At 38.1% G+C, this 15261-nt stretch overlaps 1 protein-coding gene across 1 annotated transcript; it reads left to right on the forward strand.

Annotated features, from left to right (window-relative positions):
- Positions 1 to 7617: 7617 nt before the first annotated feature.
- On the forward strand, positions 7618 to 10995 carry LOC127424994 (CD209 antigen-like protein C). Its single transcript, XM_051670562.1, has 6 exons — positions 7618 to 7624; positions 7886 to 7972; positions 8070 to 8141; positions 8353 to 8519; positions 8812 to 8924; positions 10747 to 10995. Exons 1-6 carry the CDS (start codon positions 7618 to 7620, stop codon positions 10940 to 10942), a joined length of 642 nt encoding a protein of 213 aa, XP_051526522.1. The 3' UTR covers positions 10943 to 10995.
- Positions 10996 to 15261: the final 4266 nt, after the last annotated feature.

The raw sequence follows: 15261 nt of genomic DNA on the forward strand, positions 1-15261 counted from the left end.
TTGTTTGCCCTGACTGCAAGCAATTCAGGACAGGACAAGCTGATGTTTGACCAATGTTTGTTAAAGGCCAACCACACTTTGTTTACTGTAGCAGTGTGCCAATAATTGTTTTTTTAGTGTTTGTATATTTAAATCATTTTTAATAGTTTAAAATTGATGTGTGTAATTTTTTCAATGTTAAAATACTTTTCTCCTATCCATGTTTAATATGCATAGACAACAATAATTAAATCATTCACAGGTTAAAAGTGTAAACACTATGGGTAGAATTCACTTTTGTGCATGGTATTTCAGCACAGAAACACTAACAAACCATAATCTAGTTTAAGCAAGCGCAATCAGCGCTGAAATTGCACTTCTTCTTGAGTATTTAAATTAAGTCATAGTCATTCCTTTCCACGCAAACATGTCTGCTTTCTATGTAGATTAGGCTTATTATAGATTGCGCTTTATTCACAAAAATTGCCTTTCATTGTCAGATGAAAGCAGGTGGTAAAATGAATTTTATTTAAAAGAGATGTTTGGGTAAATTCTTTATTGATCATATCTGCAGTAATTAATCAAATAATGATCAGATGATGGAGACGAGCATTTAAACCTGGAATATATCCAGATTTGCGATGTAGTGAAGCTCACTTTCAGCATGTTAAAGAAATGCTTCAGGTGTTTGGATCATATGCGGTTAAGTCCTGCCAAAGTGTGACAATGGTGGTCTGCTGCATCCCGCCCCAAAGCGAGATTCAAACCGGCAATCCCTGGCATCGGAGTCGAACGTGCTAGCAAGAAGGCTATAAAAGCCATGGCCTTTAGCCTCGGTCGCTAGTGCATCTCTTAAGGCCAGGAGAGTGAGGTTTACACACTGCAGAGCTATCACGTACCAGCTGGCTACCGTTACATTTGCAACATTGCCTGATCTGCATAAATCCTTAAGTGTATTGGGTGCTAAACCAGCGCTGACAGCGTGTGCAAATAACCAGCGCTTTTACAGGTCACAATTCAGTCTTAGTGAATTACTCCCCTATGGCTTTGTGGCACTCACCAGGACATTGCTTTGTTAGTTTTAGCATCACGACCAGTCCGACACAGCAACAATAAGCACTTTTCCACCAGGGGCCGAACAGTTCTGAGCACAATGAGTAACGGTTCCAGTAGCATTTCCACTTCAGCAGGGTTCAGTATGGTTCGATTACAAACCACAACTGTGCCAATGAGCCCGGATCAGTATGGAATGGCACGGTTCCACAATGAGAACTGTTTGAAAAAGTGCCTAGGATATTATATATATATATATATTTGATTCAAACTAATAATTATAATTCACAGCTACAAGAATCAAGAATAAAATATAAAACAACATTCTCTTTGCATTCTTTTATAAAACATATTGATTCAGTGGATCAACAGTAAAACAATTCTTGAATGGGACAATTTACATAAAATGGATTCATCATGATTCACAAATAAGGCCCATTCCTCATGCATTTTACCATTATAATCTACTTCTCTATTCTTTCTAGGAATACTTTATATATCTGTGCTTATTCTGCATTAAGGCTTTTCCATTACCATATTTTTAGAAGTTACCAGTTAAAACTGGTTTGGGTGTGCTTTTCTTTTCTAGAGTTTCTCGTAAAAATCTAATGCTTCTTAATTTGTAAAAGGGAAGTGAATCACTAGAGTAGGAAGGTATCATCAAATCCTATGTGTGGAATGAGTATAGAAAAACTGAATGACCAATGTCAGATTTAACAGATATTTTGCTACATTTCTGTTAAATTAGTGGTGTCAGTAGGCAAGGATCACAGTATAAGTATTGCTCTTACTAAGGGTTAGGGTTGTTTGTCTTTTTTCTTTTCTTTTAGATGATAAAAGATGTATTAAAAAAAAACAAACAAAAAAAAAAAACACAGACTTACATTAAAGTATGGACCCAATATCTATGGACAGAGACTTGGGGTGGGCTTTTCTGATTTAGGCCAGTTAGCAACCAACTAGAACACCCTAGCAACCACATAGCAATGTGCTAAAAATGACTCAAAACACCTTAGCAATGACATACTGTACAATAGCAACATCCAAACACTGTGGCAGCAGGTTTTGCATGGGCGAGTATCATTCACGTCACCTTCAGAAATTGTAAACATCTAGTTTGGTCTAGTTTTCTTTCCATTGAACATGCTGCATTTGATCCTCTACTTCCGCTGGCTAAACTGGCAAAATTGCTGGAAGTGGGCCGCTCCGGAAGGTTCCATTTGACAGTCAATCTCCCTTACGCGTGCACAGAGGTGCACAGGCTGGAGGGCAGGGGTGAAAAGCTAAAGGTCAACCCTGTGGCTAAGCTTTAGGAAAAAACAAACACAAGCAGCTTTGACAATCAGGCCGACACACTTTCTTCTCGCTGATGTGGAATCCCCAAAGCTCCTCAAAACAAACCATCCCTCTCTCAGCTTTAGCTGGATTCACATAAGAGATTTGGAAGAAGCCTATAGTAAATCAATTAAACACATTCTTTCTCACTAAGGTGGATATGCCAACTTAAAGGAAAATAGTATTGCTAAGAGGCTGGGAGACTTAATGAGTTCCAGTAATGTTTCTATTGAAATTTCGAAAAGAGAAATGTAAAACAATTACAAAATGAGACAACTGTTGATAACAGTAAGAGTATACGGTAGAGCTATATAATGAATGTGGATGGCATAGTTCAGATGATTTGGTCTTGGGAGAATTTAAAGGAAAATGTATAAGTTCATATTAAGATCTCTTGACTTTGATTGCATTCTTTGGTATCTAAACTCAGTGGAAGACATTGTTGAGATCTCTTCTGCCATAACTGGGGTCGCAGGAGAAAAAAAAACATCTCCATTCACTCTATATTTAATCTAATTGCTGCTATGGAAGAAATCATTGAGATGATATCTCATTTGTGATTTTTCTTTCCTATGGGAGACCAGTTTATACCATAAGTAATTTTTATTTATTTATTTATTTATTTATTTTATTTGATAATTGTTTGGTACTGTATGATTTAAAGGTACTTTAAATGTAAATCAATGGCCACATCATAATCAGTTTTTATGCTTTCTGTTCTAACAGAATAAATAGAAATCAAACACCTGATAGCGGACGATATCAGGCTCAGAGAACGAAAATGTACCCTATGTCAATGTAATGCTGTGATTTAGCCCTTTAAAGGAATATTCCAGCAATATTCAATAAAAAGAAGGCTCAGTCAACAGCATTTGTGGCATAATGTTGACTACCACAAAAATTATTTAGACTCGCCCCTTGTTTTCTTTATAAAAACCAAAAATGGATTGAGGAACTTACAAAGCAAGTGAATGGGGCCATTTTTGGAGGGTTTAGAGGCAGAAATGAACTCTTGAACTCTTCTGTTAAAACGTGTGTATTATTTGGGCTGTAACATTGTTTAAATCATTGTCGATTGAGCTTTTATTGAACTTGTATTATTCCTTTAATATGAGTCAAGTAACTCAAAGCGTTTTAGAAGCAGAGTGCAATGCAGGTTATTTTATAATAATCTGAACCTCTAGAAGGCTTGATGGAATTCAGACCAACAAATAGTGTTTCTACATGGTAACTGCAAGACCTGGAGAAGATGAAAAACCAACGAGGGAAGCTATGGTGTGTGTGTGTGAGTGTTTTGGCATGTGATCCTCTGGTGTCTTTGTTGTAGAAAATATCATGTTGGCTCACACTCCTCGTTTGTGTTTCAGCACTGAGGTTAACGACTTTGACCTGTGTGACGCTTCCCTCCTGTTATTGCCATGCAACTCAGTGAAACTGAGAAGATAGAGATCATGAGCCAGATACTTGTTACCATGATGACTCACACTTTGATAACATACCAGAGAAGAACAAGTGATACATTTGGTTAAACATGGTGAAAGTGATGTAATCTTACCGATGGGCAACAGCACTTTAATAAAGTATTTCAAAATGTAAGAAAATGAATGAATGTTGGCGAACATTTCTGGTTGCAAATTATGAATATAAATTCATTCATACTCATAAAGATGATGTAATAAATGATCATTATTATTCCTTATGATTTTTTCTAGAAAACCCATAACAAAATGAGCCCGAAAGCTGTCTGTTGTTTTAAAAAGTTGAATTACCTCAGCAATGGCCCACAGACTTCCTGGTTCAGGTTTTACTCTCTTGTAGATGTTTGGTGCCCTCCATTGTTTATAAATGGAGTGACAGGAGTTACACGATGGAGGGAAGACAGCTTTAAATCAGTCCACTCACTCAGACAAGCATTGAAGAATTCCATAAACTGCGCGATATTTTGTAAAATGTGCTTATAAAGTGGGGAAATAGCATTTATCTGCTGTTTTCTTTTAAGAAATCATGGGTGAGGGAGGCAACAGGTACTGTGCGAAAGTGTTTGTTTTTTCACCATTTTAAACACATTTTATCTTTTTTTAAATATAGTATATATATATATATATATACACTATATTGCCAAAAGTATTCGCTCACCTGCCTTTAGACACATATGAACTTAAGTGACATCCCATTCTTAATCCATAGGGTTTAATATGACGTCGGCCCACCCTTTGCAGCTATAACAGCTTCAACTCTTCTGGGAAGGCTTTCCACAAGGTTTAGGAGTGTGTTTATGGGAATTTTTGACCATTCTTCCAGAAGCGCATTTGTGAGGTCAGACACTGATGTTGGACGAGAAGGCCTGCCTCGCAGTCTTCGCTCTAATTCATCCCAAAGGTGCTCTATCGGGTTGAGGTCAGGACTCTGTGCAGGCCAGTCAAGTTCTTCCACACCAAACTCGCTCATCCATGTCTTTATGGACCTTGCTTTGTGCACTGGTGCGCAGTCATGTTGGAACAGGAAGGGGCCATCCCCAAACTGTTCCCACAATGTTGGAAGCATGGAATTGTCCAAAATCTGGTGATATATGGCTTGGATGCAGCTGCTCGGCCATGGAAACCCATTCCATGAAGCTCTCTACGCACTGTTCTTGAGCTAATCTGAAGGCCACATGAACTTTGGAGGTCTGTAGCGATTGACTCTGCAGAAAGTTGGCGACCTCTGCGCACTATGCGCCTCAGCATCCGCTGACCCCGCTCTGTCATTTTACGTGGCCTACCACTTCGTGGCTGAGTTGCTGTCATTCCCAATCACTTCCACTTTGTTATAATACCACTGACAGTTGACTGTGGAATATTTAGTAGCGAGGTAATTTCACGACTGGACTTGTTGCACAGGTGGCATCCTATCTCAGTACCACGCTGGAATTCACTGAGCTCCTGAGAGCGGCCCATTCTTTCACAAATGTTTGTATAAGCAGTCTGCATGCCTAGGTGCTTCATTTTATACACCTGTGGCCATAGAAGTGATTGGAACACCTGAATTCAATTATTTGGATGGGTGAGTGAATACTTTTGGCAATATAGTGTATATAGCTTGTTGTATCCATATGATGTAATATTGCATGTATTATAATTATACGACATGTCAGAGCTTGAAATCGTGTCAGCTACACATTTTAAAGGGATAGTTCACCAAAAAAAGTTAATTCTGTCATCATTTGCTCACCCTCATGCTAAGAATGACTTTCTTTCTTCTGCTGAACACAAACAAAGATTTTTAGAGGAATATTTTAGCTCTGTAGGTCCATACAATGCAAGTGAATGGTGATCAGGAATTTGAAGCTCTAAAAAGCATATAAAGGCAGCATAAAAGTAATCCACACAACTCCAGTGGTTTAATCCATGTCTTCTGAAGCTATCCAGTTGGTTTTGGGTGAGAACAAACCAAAATGTAACTCCTTTTTCACTTTACATCTTGACAGCTGTCTCCTTGGCTATCATGATTTCAATTCGATTACACTTCCTATAGTGCCATAAGGAAGAGTAAATGAGTTTGATCATGATCATACCTAGAGACTGCAATGGCAAGATGTACAGTGAAAAAGGAGCTTTGTTTTGGTCTGTTCTCACCCAAAACCAGCTGGATAGCTTCAGAAGACATTGTTAAACCACAGTCACGTGGATTACTTTCATGCTGCCTTTATGTGCTTTTTGGAGCTTCAAAGGCCTGACCACCATTCACTTGCATTGTATGGACCTACAGAGCTGAGATATTCTTCTGTAAATCTTTGTTTGTGTTCTGCAGAAGAAAGAAAGTCATTCTTAGCATGAGGTTGAGTAAATGATGAGAGAATGTACTTTTTTGGGGTGAACTATCCCTTTAACACTAAATTCACAACGATGGAATCTAACATTTAAAACTGAATTCCACATCTTACATGTAAGTGATGGTACTGTGCAAAAAGAAATGCAGCGTGTCTGTCATAGCTGTTTGAATGTGACTTGCAATGTCCAATTTACCTCATTAAGTGTAGAGAATGAACATTTGTAGTGACAACAAAACACCTCACTTGCTTTTCCACTTGCCTTTTTCACTTGCTGGCCAAAAGTGAGTAAGTTCATTGGAAATGCTTGAAAATCCTCTGTGAATGGCATAATACTTAACATTTAAATTTCAAAAATATAGTTTTTTACATAAAGGCACTACAACACAACCACCACACACACATGCATCATTTATTAAATGTGTCATCAGATTATAAAATGTGATACCTTTTTTAATCTTGTGTTCAGCATCATTACTTCCTGCCTGGGTTTGTTTAAAACTACTAGCACACATTTATTTCCTATTTGAACTTAATTCTTTTAAATTTACACACAGAGATTAGTGGTGTTGTTTGCTGTTAGGCCAACAGAATGGCAGCAATCAATGAAAATGTTATGCCTTCTTCAGATGACAAATGCATTCTTTGCATGGGTAAGAGCAGATGTGAAATTTTCTGCAGTTATTTTGATTCATTTTTTTTTTATTTTAGTGGTTCAGTTAGGCTTAAAGCGCTTTACACTCTCGGGAAAAAGGTACAAACTCATTATAAAAGTTCATAAATATTTTTTCCTTTTATTTTAACAATTCTATAAAAAATGTCACAATCGTATATGTAATTTCTAGTGATGAAGCAGCAGGAGCTTTTTGACTTTTCTGCTTTAAACTCAAATACCTTTTAGATAAGGAGCTTGCCGATTATGGTCAGTCTCTCTAAATAATTATAGATAGGCTATACAGTATATGAGCAAGTTACACTTATACAGTATTTCCAGCATTTGTATAATTATATATTTTCCTGCATATAATAACTATGCAATATACACTCAATTATTTATAGTAGGCTATCTTTATTTATAAATGTAAACTTTTGTGGTTTTTTAGCTATATGTATTTTTGTCAGATATTTTTGTCTCAGCGTCAACAGTTGCTGTCTGCATAATAGGCTACTTCGTGTGAATGTAAAAGGAGGACCGCTTCCAAGCTGAAAATACTACCAATTATAAATGAAAATAACATGTCAATGTTAGACTACCATTCAGTGCAGTTCATGAATCTTCAGTATGTTGGAATTACGTAAATAATCACATTGGATCTCTGTTCTCAGGTAAATGCACTGTTCCGCAAGAGAGAGGAGTCACTCTCTCAAATTGGATTAAACTTCTCTTGCTTTTTCTCGGGGTCTCTGTTGTGTTTTTTCTTGGAAGTGTATGTGCTTTGAGGATGGATTGTAAGTGTAACTCATATTAGTACAGTATGTAGCTAATGTCTTATTAGCATCATCACATTCATTTCAAGGCAATTTTCTGTTATGACTGAAAACAAAGTTATGTTAAATGACTGAACATTTCACCCAAATAAACTTTTCCATCACTCTAAATGTGCAAAACAGTAGAGAAAAAGCACTGAACACAGTGAAAAAAGTAAAGATGCTGCTGATAGTATGATGAAAAATGTATATCTTAATTATGTCTATTTGTTTGTCAATTAGTTTTCAGTAAATACAGCTTGTGTGACACTCCCATTGACCAGCACAATGTTTCAAAACTACAGTCAGATTCAGAGCAGAATGCAATGGGTGAGCCAATAGACTTGAATAGTGGGAAAGAAGAGTTTCCTTAATGACGTGCATTAAAAGAAGATAATTCTAACAATTCCTTCTTTTTTTATACTAGTGTCTTGCCTATCAGACACTGAAAGACAGATGCTTAAACAGAGAATTAAAGAACTACTCCTCTCTTGTCTTGGTGAGTATTTTGCTGTCGAGCTGTCATTTAGTACTAGGCGTTTCTCTGGCAACTTGTGGTCACCGTTTTTTGTTCGTTTCCTCTGACATCTCTGTTTCTTGCACAGGTCAATATAAACAACTCCCTTGAGTTGTGAATATCTGCAGCTGAGCTTTGGGAATTAATTGCAAAAAGGAAGCTTAAACATGATTTTCATAATTTTCTGTTTCAGAATTCACAGTGCCACCTCTGTCTTATAAACCCTGTGAGGAGGGCTGGAGGGCATATAGGGGAAAGTGCTACACCTTCTCTTCTAATATGCAGTCATGGTTTGAGAGTCGTGATTCATGTGCTGCATCACAAGCTCATCTGGTCATAATAGAGAGTGCAGTGGAGCAGGTGAGTGGACAACCCTGAAAAAATAGTTTTTTTATGAACACACACTCACACACATATATATATATATATATATATATATATATATATATATATATATATATATATATATATATAGTATAGATATATATATATACATAAGGGCAGATTTGTACAAATTTCTTTATATTAAAATTTCTAAATCTAAATCAGGTTTTCAGTGTAGACTCGGATGGATGGACGGATGGAGAGATAGTTTGTTTATGTGTTATGTACAGTATATAAATGTGATTAAGAGTAAATTTTTTTCTATTAGGCTTTTCTGCTCTCTAAAAATATAGAGACTTACTGGATTGGTCTTAGTGATCTGGAAACTGAGGGACACTGGATTTGGGTGAATAACCAAACGCTCAGTGAAACAGGTGTAGAGTAAGTACTCTGTGTACATGAACTGGGTTGTGCTTTCTCTCTTAATCTAAAACCATAGTATCTGTGAAATATGAAATAATGAAATTCTTTTGGATCTTTTTTATATACAGTCAAAAGTTTGCATACCCTTGGAGAATTGGTAATATATGTAGAATTTTTAAAGAAAACATGAGTGAGCAGGCAAAACACATTTCTTTTATTTCTTATGGGATTCATATTCAACTGTAGGTTATAACAGAATGGCACAATCATAAAACAAAACATGGCAACAAAGAAAAAAATGAAATGACCCCTGTTCAAAAGTCTGCATACCCTTAGTTCTTAATACTGTGTATTGCCCCCTTTAGTATCAATGACAGCGTGCAGTCTTCTGTAATAGTTGTCTATGAGGCCCCAAATTCTTGCAGGTGGTATAGCTGCCCATTCGTCTTGGCAAAATGCTTCCAGGTCATGCAAAGTCTTTGGTCGTCTTGCATGAACCGCACGTTTGAGATATTCCTAGAGTGGCTCGATGATATTAAGGTCAGGAGACTGTGATGGCCACTCCAGAACCTTCACCTTTTTCTGCTGTAACCAATGGAGGGTCAACTTGGCCTTGTGCTTTAGGGTCATTGTCATACTGAAAGTGCAAAAGCGTCCCATGCACAGCTTTCGTGCAGAAGAATGCAAATTGTCTGCCAGTATTTTCTGATAACATGCTGCATTCATCTTGTCATCAATTTTCACAAGATTCCCCGTGCCTTTAGAGCTCACACACCCCCAAAACATCAGTGAGCCACCACCATGCTTCACAGTGGGGATGGTATTCTTTTCACTATAGGCCTTGTTGACCCCTCTCCATACATAGCGCTTATGGTTGTGAACATAAAGCTCTATTTTGGTCTCGTCACTCCAAATTTCAGTGTGCCAGAAGCTGTGAGGCGTGTCAAGGTGTTGTCGGGCATATTGTAACCGGGCTTTTTTGTGGCATTGGCGCAGTAAAGGCTTCTTTCTGGCAACTCGACCATGCAGCTCATTTTTGTTCAAGTATCGTCGTATTGTGCTCCTTGAAACAACCACACCGTCTTTTTCCAGAGCAGCCTGTATTTCTCCTGAGGTTACCTGTGGGTTTTTCTTTGTATCCCGAACAATTCTTCTGGCAGTTGTGGCTGAAATCTTTCTTGATCTACCTGACCTTGGCTTGGTATCAAGAGATCCCTGAATTTTCCACTTCTTAATAAGTGTTTGAACAGTACTGACTGGCATTTTCAAGGCTTTGGATATCTTTTTATATCCTTTTACATCTTTATAATGTTCCATTACCTTGTTACGCAGGTCTTTTGACAGTTCTTTTCTGAGCCCTATGGCTCAGTATCTAGCCTGCTCAGTGCATCCACGTGAGAGCTAACAAACTCATTGACTATTTATACACAGGCACTAATTGCAATGTAAAAAGCCACAGGTGTGGGAAATTAACCTTTAATTGCCATTTAAACCTGTGTGTGTCACTTTGTGTGTCTACAGACAAGGCCAAACATTCAAGGGTATTTAAACTTTTGATCAGGTCCATTTGGGTGATTTCTGTTACCATTATGATTTAAAAAGGAGCCAAACAACTATGGGATAATAAATGGCTTCATATGATCACTATCCTTTTGCATGATCCATCATATTTTCAAAATCAATGCCAGAATTTCACAATTTCTGCCAGGGTATGCAAACTTTTGAGCACAACTGTATATAGAAGTAATCACATGTCTTTTAAAATCTGTGACTGTTCACTGCAAAATATTGCAAATGAAAATATGTTATTTCCCTTGACTGCCTGTTTCTGATTCTGAAGGTTCTGGTTCAGAAGGGGAAATCAGAAAAGTGAACCTGATAACTGGAATGTAGATGATGCTTCTGGAGAGAACTGTGCAAGTGTATCTTGGGAAGCTCTAAACGCTTGGTTTGATAACTCCTGCACAGTGAAGAAAAAGTACATCTGTGAAAAGAAATATTCGTTTCCCTACCTTGATGACAATGAAAGTAATTAACTTAACACACGGTTTGAAGATGTTTCCCTATAACCTAATAAGTGTTTGAAATATTAAAATAAACCCATTTTTGCTGTCATATCTCAAGTTTAAAAAGCTGTGTTCTTTTTACCCCTCTGTATCTACGTATCTATCTATCTACAGTTGAAGTCAGAAATTTACATACACTTAGGTTGAAGTCATTAAAACTAATTTTTAACCGCTCCACAGATTTTATATTAGCAAACTATAGTTTTGGCAAGTCGTTTAGGACATCTACTTTGTGCATGACATGAGTAATTTTTCCAACAATTGTTTACAGACAGATTTTTTCACTTTTAATTGATTATATCACAATTCCAGTGGGTCAGAAGTTTACATACAGTTATAAGTTAACTGTGCCTTTAAGCAGCTTGGAAAATTTCAGAAAATGATGTCAAGCCTTTAGACAATTAGCCAATTAGCTTCTGATAGGAGGTGTACTGAATTGGAGGTGTACCAGTGGATGTATTTTAAGGCCTACCTTCAAACTCAGTGCGGCTTTGCTTGACATCATGGGAAAATCAAAAGAAATCAGCCAAGACTTCAGAAAAAAATTGTGGACCTATACAAGTCTGGTTCATCCTTGGGAGCAATTTCCAAACACCTGAAGGTACAACGTTCATCTGTACAAAAAATAGTACGCAAGTATCAACACCATGGGACCATCACACCGCTCAGGGAGGAGATGCATTCTGTCTCCTAGAGATGGACATAGTTTGGTGCGAAAAGTGCAAATCAATCCCATAACAACAGCAAAGGACCTTGTGAAGATGCTGGAGGAAACAGGTAAATAAGTATCTATATCCACAGTAAAATGAGTCCTATACCGTCATAACCTGAAAGGCTGCTCAGAAAGGAAGAAGCCACTGCTCCAAAACCACCATAAAAAAGCCAGACTACAGTTTGCAAGGGCACATGGGGACAAAGATCTTACTTTTTGGAGAAATGTCCTCTGGTCTGATGAAACAAAAATTTAACTGTTTAGCCATAATGACCATTGTTATGTTTGGAGGAAAAAGGGTAAGGCTTGCAAGCCGAAGAACACCATCCCAACCGTGAAGCATGGGGGTGGCAGCATCATGTTGTGGGGGTGCTTTGCTGCAGGAGGGACTGCTGTACTTCACAAAATAGATGGCATCATGAGGAAGGAAAATTATGTGGATATATTGAAGCAACATCTCAAGACATCAGCCAGGAAGTTAAAGCTGGGTCGCAAACGGGTCTTCCAAATGAACAATGACCCCAAGCATACCTCCAAAGTTGTGGCAAAATGGCTTAAGAACAACAAAGTCAAGGTATTGGAGTGGCCATCACAAAGCCCTGACCTCAATCCAATAGACAATTTGTGGGCAGAACTGAAAAAGCATGTGTGAGCAAGGAGGCCTACAAACGGGGCTCTCCCTCACCGTCAGTCACCCGCTCTCACTCGCCTGAGTTTTAATCACGCACACCTGTAGATCATCATCACCTCGTTTGGACTTGCACTTAAACCTCACACTTAGTCAGCATCTAGAATGTTGAAGGTTCCTTGGACTCACCTTTCACTCTGCTGCAGTAGAGAATTACTTATCAGCATGTGACTTACCTGTCTGTCAATGATCTGCTCTGGATTTGCAAGATAAGTGACCTTGAGAACTCTGAATTTACCTTATGTCTAGAAATACTGACCTGCTCCTCAGTTTATGGAAGTTACGACTCTTAAGCCCTGTTTTGAAGTTTGTTTCCTGTTTTGACCTAAGACTGTGTTCTAAAGACTCCATACCTGCCTGAATACTCACCTCATGCTATTTACCTGTTTCCTCTGTGTCTTGTGCAATAAACTCCCGCATCTGGGTTCATCTCAGCTCCTGTGTTGGTGTGTTGTTACAGGGCCAAAATTCCAACAACTTATTGTGAGAAGCTTGTGGAAGGCTACCCAAAACGTTTGACCCACTGGGAATGTGATGACAGAAATAAAAGCTGAAATAAATCATTCTCTCTACTATTATTCTGACATTTCACATTCTTAAAATAAAGTAGTGATCCAAACTGACATAAGACAGGGAATGTTTTCTACGTTTAAATGTCAGGAATTGTGAAAAACTGAGTTTAAATGCATTTGGCCAAGGTATATGTAAACTTCTGACTTCAACTGTATATTATGTTAATATTGCTTATATATTTATTTATATCTCCATAAAATGTTATTTCTCCAAAAAACAGTTTAACCACAAATAGAACTTGGCTTGAATAAATGTGATTGGTGGGCAGACATGTGGCCAGAGGCACAAAAACCATGTATGCAACACATAGGGGTGCCATATTAAGGAAACCATCCTTTGAGATTCTGGTCCATGTTGACATGATTGCATCACGCACTTTCTGCAGATTTGTCAGCTGCATACTCCTGAATCTCCCTTTCTACCACATCCCAAATGTGTTCTACTGGATTCAGATCCGATTACTGGGAAGGCCACTGAAGAACAATTACCTCATTGTCATGTTCAGGAAATCAGTTTGAGACAACTTTTGCTTTGACATGGTGCGTTATTGTGCTGGATGTAGCCATTAGAAGATGGGTAAATTGTGTCCATGAAGGGATGCACATGGTCAGCAACAACACTCAAATAGGCTATGGCATTCAAGTGATGACTGATTGGTATTAATGGGCTCAAAGTGTACCAAGAAAACATTCCCCACACCGTTACACCACCGCCACCAGCCTTTGACACAAGGCAGGTTGGGTCACTCTACCATCTGAGTGCCTCAGAAGAAATCGATATTCATCAGACCAGGCAATGTTTTTCCAGTCTTCAACTGTCTGGTTTTGGTGAGCCTGTGCCCACTGCAGCCTCCGCTTTCTGTTTTTGGCTCACAGAAATGGAACCCGACGTGGTCTTCTGCTGTTGTAGCCCATTCGTCTCAAGGTTCGATGTGTTGTGCATTCTGAGATGCTATTCTGCTCTTTACAATTGTACAGAGTGTTTATCTGAGTTACTGTAGCCTTTCTGTCACCTCGAACCAGTCTGGCCATTCTCCGTTGACCTCTCTTATCAACAAGGTATTTCTGTCCACAGAACTGCCGCTCACTGGATGTTTGTTGTTTTTGGCACCATTCGGAGTAAATTCTAGAGACTGTTGTGCGTGAAAATCCCAGGAGATCAGCAGTTATGGAAATACTCAAACCAGCCCATCTGGCCCCAACAATCATGCCATGGTCGAAATCCCTGAGATCACATTTTTCCCCATTCTGATGGTTGATGTGAACATTAATTGAAGCTCCTGACCCATATCTGTATGATTGGGAAGGAAGGCATATTCAGAATCCATTTTGAATACAAAGTTTATTTTTGCAATTCAGTTTGGTGGTGATAGTGGCACAGAAATTTCATACTTCAGCTTTAATTTTGTAAATGATCATTTATAAACAAATGTCACGATTTGAAGCCTGTCTGACTGTGATAAAGAAACATGCTTGTTTCCTCCACGTGTTTACCAGTAGATGTTAAAGAGTACCCGCTTACCAGCAAAAGATGCAGTCGGCAACGTATCTTACCCTGGGGGCGTGTTTAGCGTGAGGGAAAACAAAGCCTTGTTACCATAGTTATTTATTCATTTCTATGAGAAAAATGGGGAGAAATATCCGATAGATTTGGCTATTTTAACAATGAAAAATATGATGAAAAGCTGTTATATAGTTTTTTACACTTCAGACAAAGCCCAAAAACCCGTAACTGGATTGTTATTGCCTTCCAAAAGACAAAAATGGAAGCTAAAAGAAGAGCACTGTAGCTGCAGTTGACCATATGCTGTATGCGTGGTTTAGTAGTTGAGAAACATCAGACCAGATTCAAGAGTAAATCGATCATCATATTATCACAACTTCGGTTCCAGCAGAAACATAATGAGTTAACACCAAAAAACAAGACAAGATACCTGAGAAAACTTGACATGATCGGAGTGGAGTGCTGCATATATTGGTTTTCATGCTTTAATGACTTAAATATTTTTCTGAGGATACATTTCTCAGTAAGTTGGTCTGGCGAAGTGTTTAATAAATAGGGTTTCTGTAAAAGGTTTAGGTGCACAGTACTTGGTAGGAATGTATATTCATCTTCAATTGCAATTTATTTCATGTCAGACAGTGAGCCTAAGTTGAACTATTAGGGAAATTGCTGATGTTTGTAGGTTTGTTGTTATTGCATATTGCTGCATATTATTATCGCGTTTAATATATTTCCTCCCCATCATTTCTTCTTTGTATTTTTTGTTTTATTATAGGCATATATTAACCTTACCAAAGTGTATGAGCCTTATGA

Source organism: Myxocyprinus asiaticus, chromosome 34 (genome assembly GCF_019703515.2).
Source record: "Myxocyprinus asiaticus isolate MX2 ecotype Aquarium Trade chromosome 34, UBuf_Myxa_2, whole genome shotgun sequence".
NCBI classification, from domain to species: domain Eukaryota; kingdom Metazoa; phylum Chordata; class Actinopteri; order Cypriniformes; family Catostomidae; genus Myxocyprinus; species Myxocyprinus asiaticus.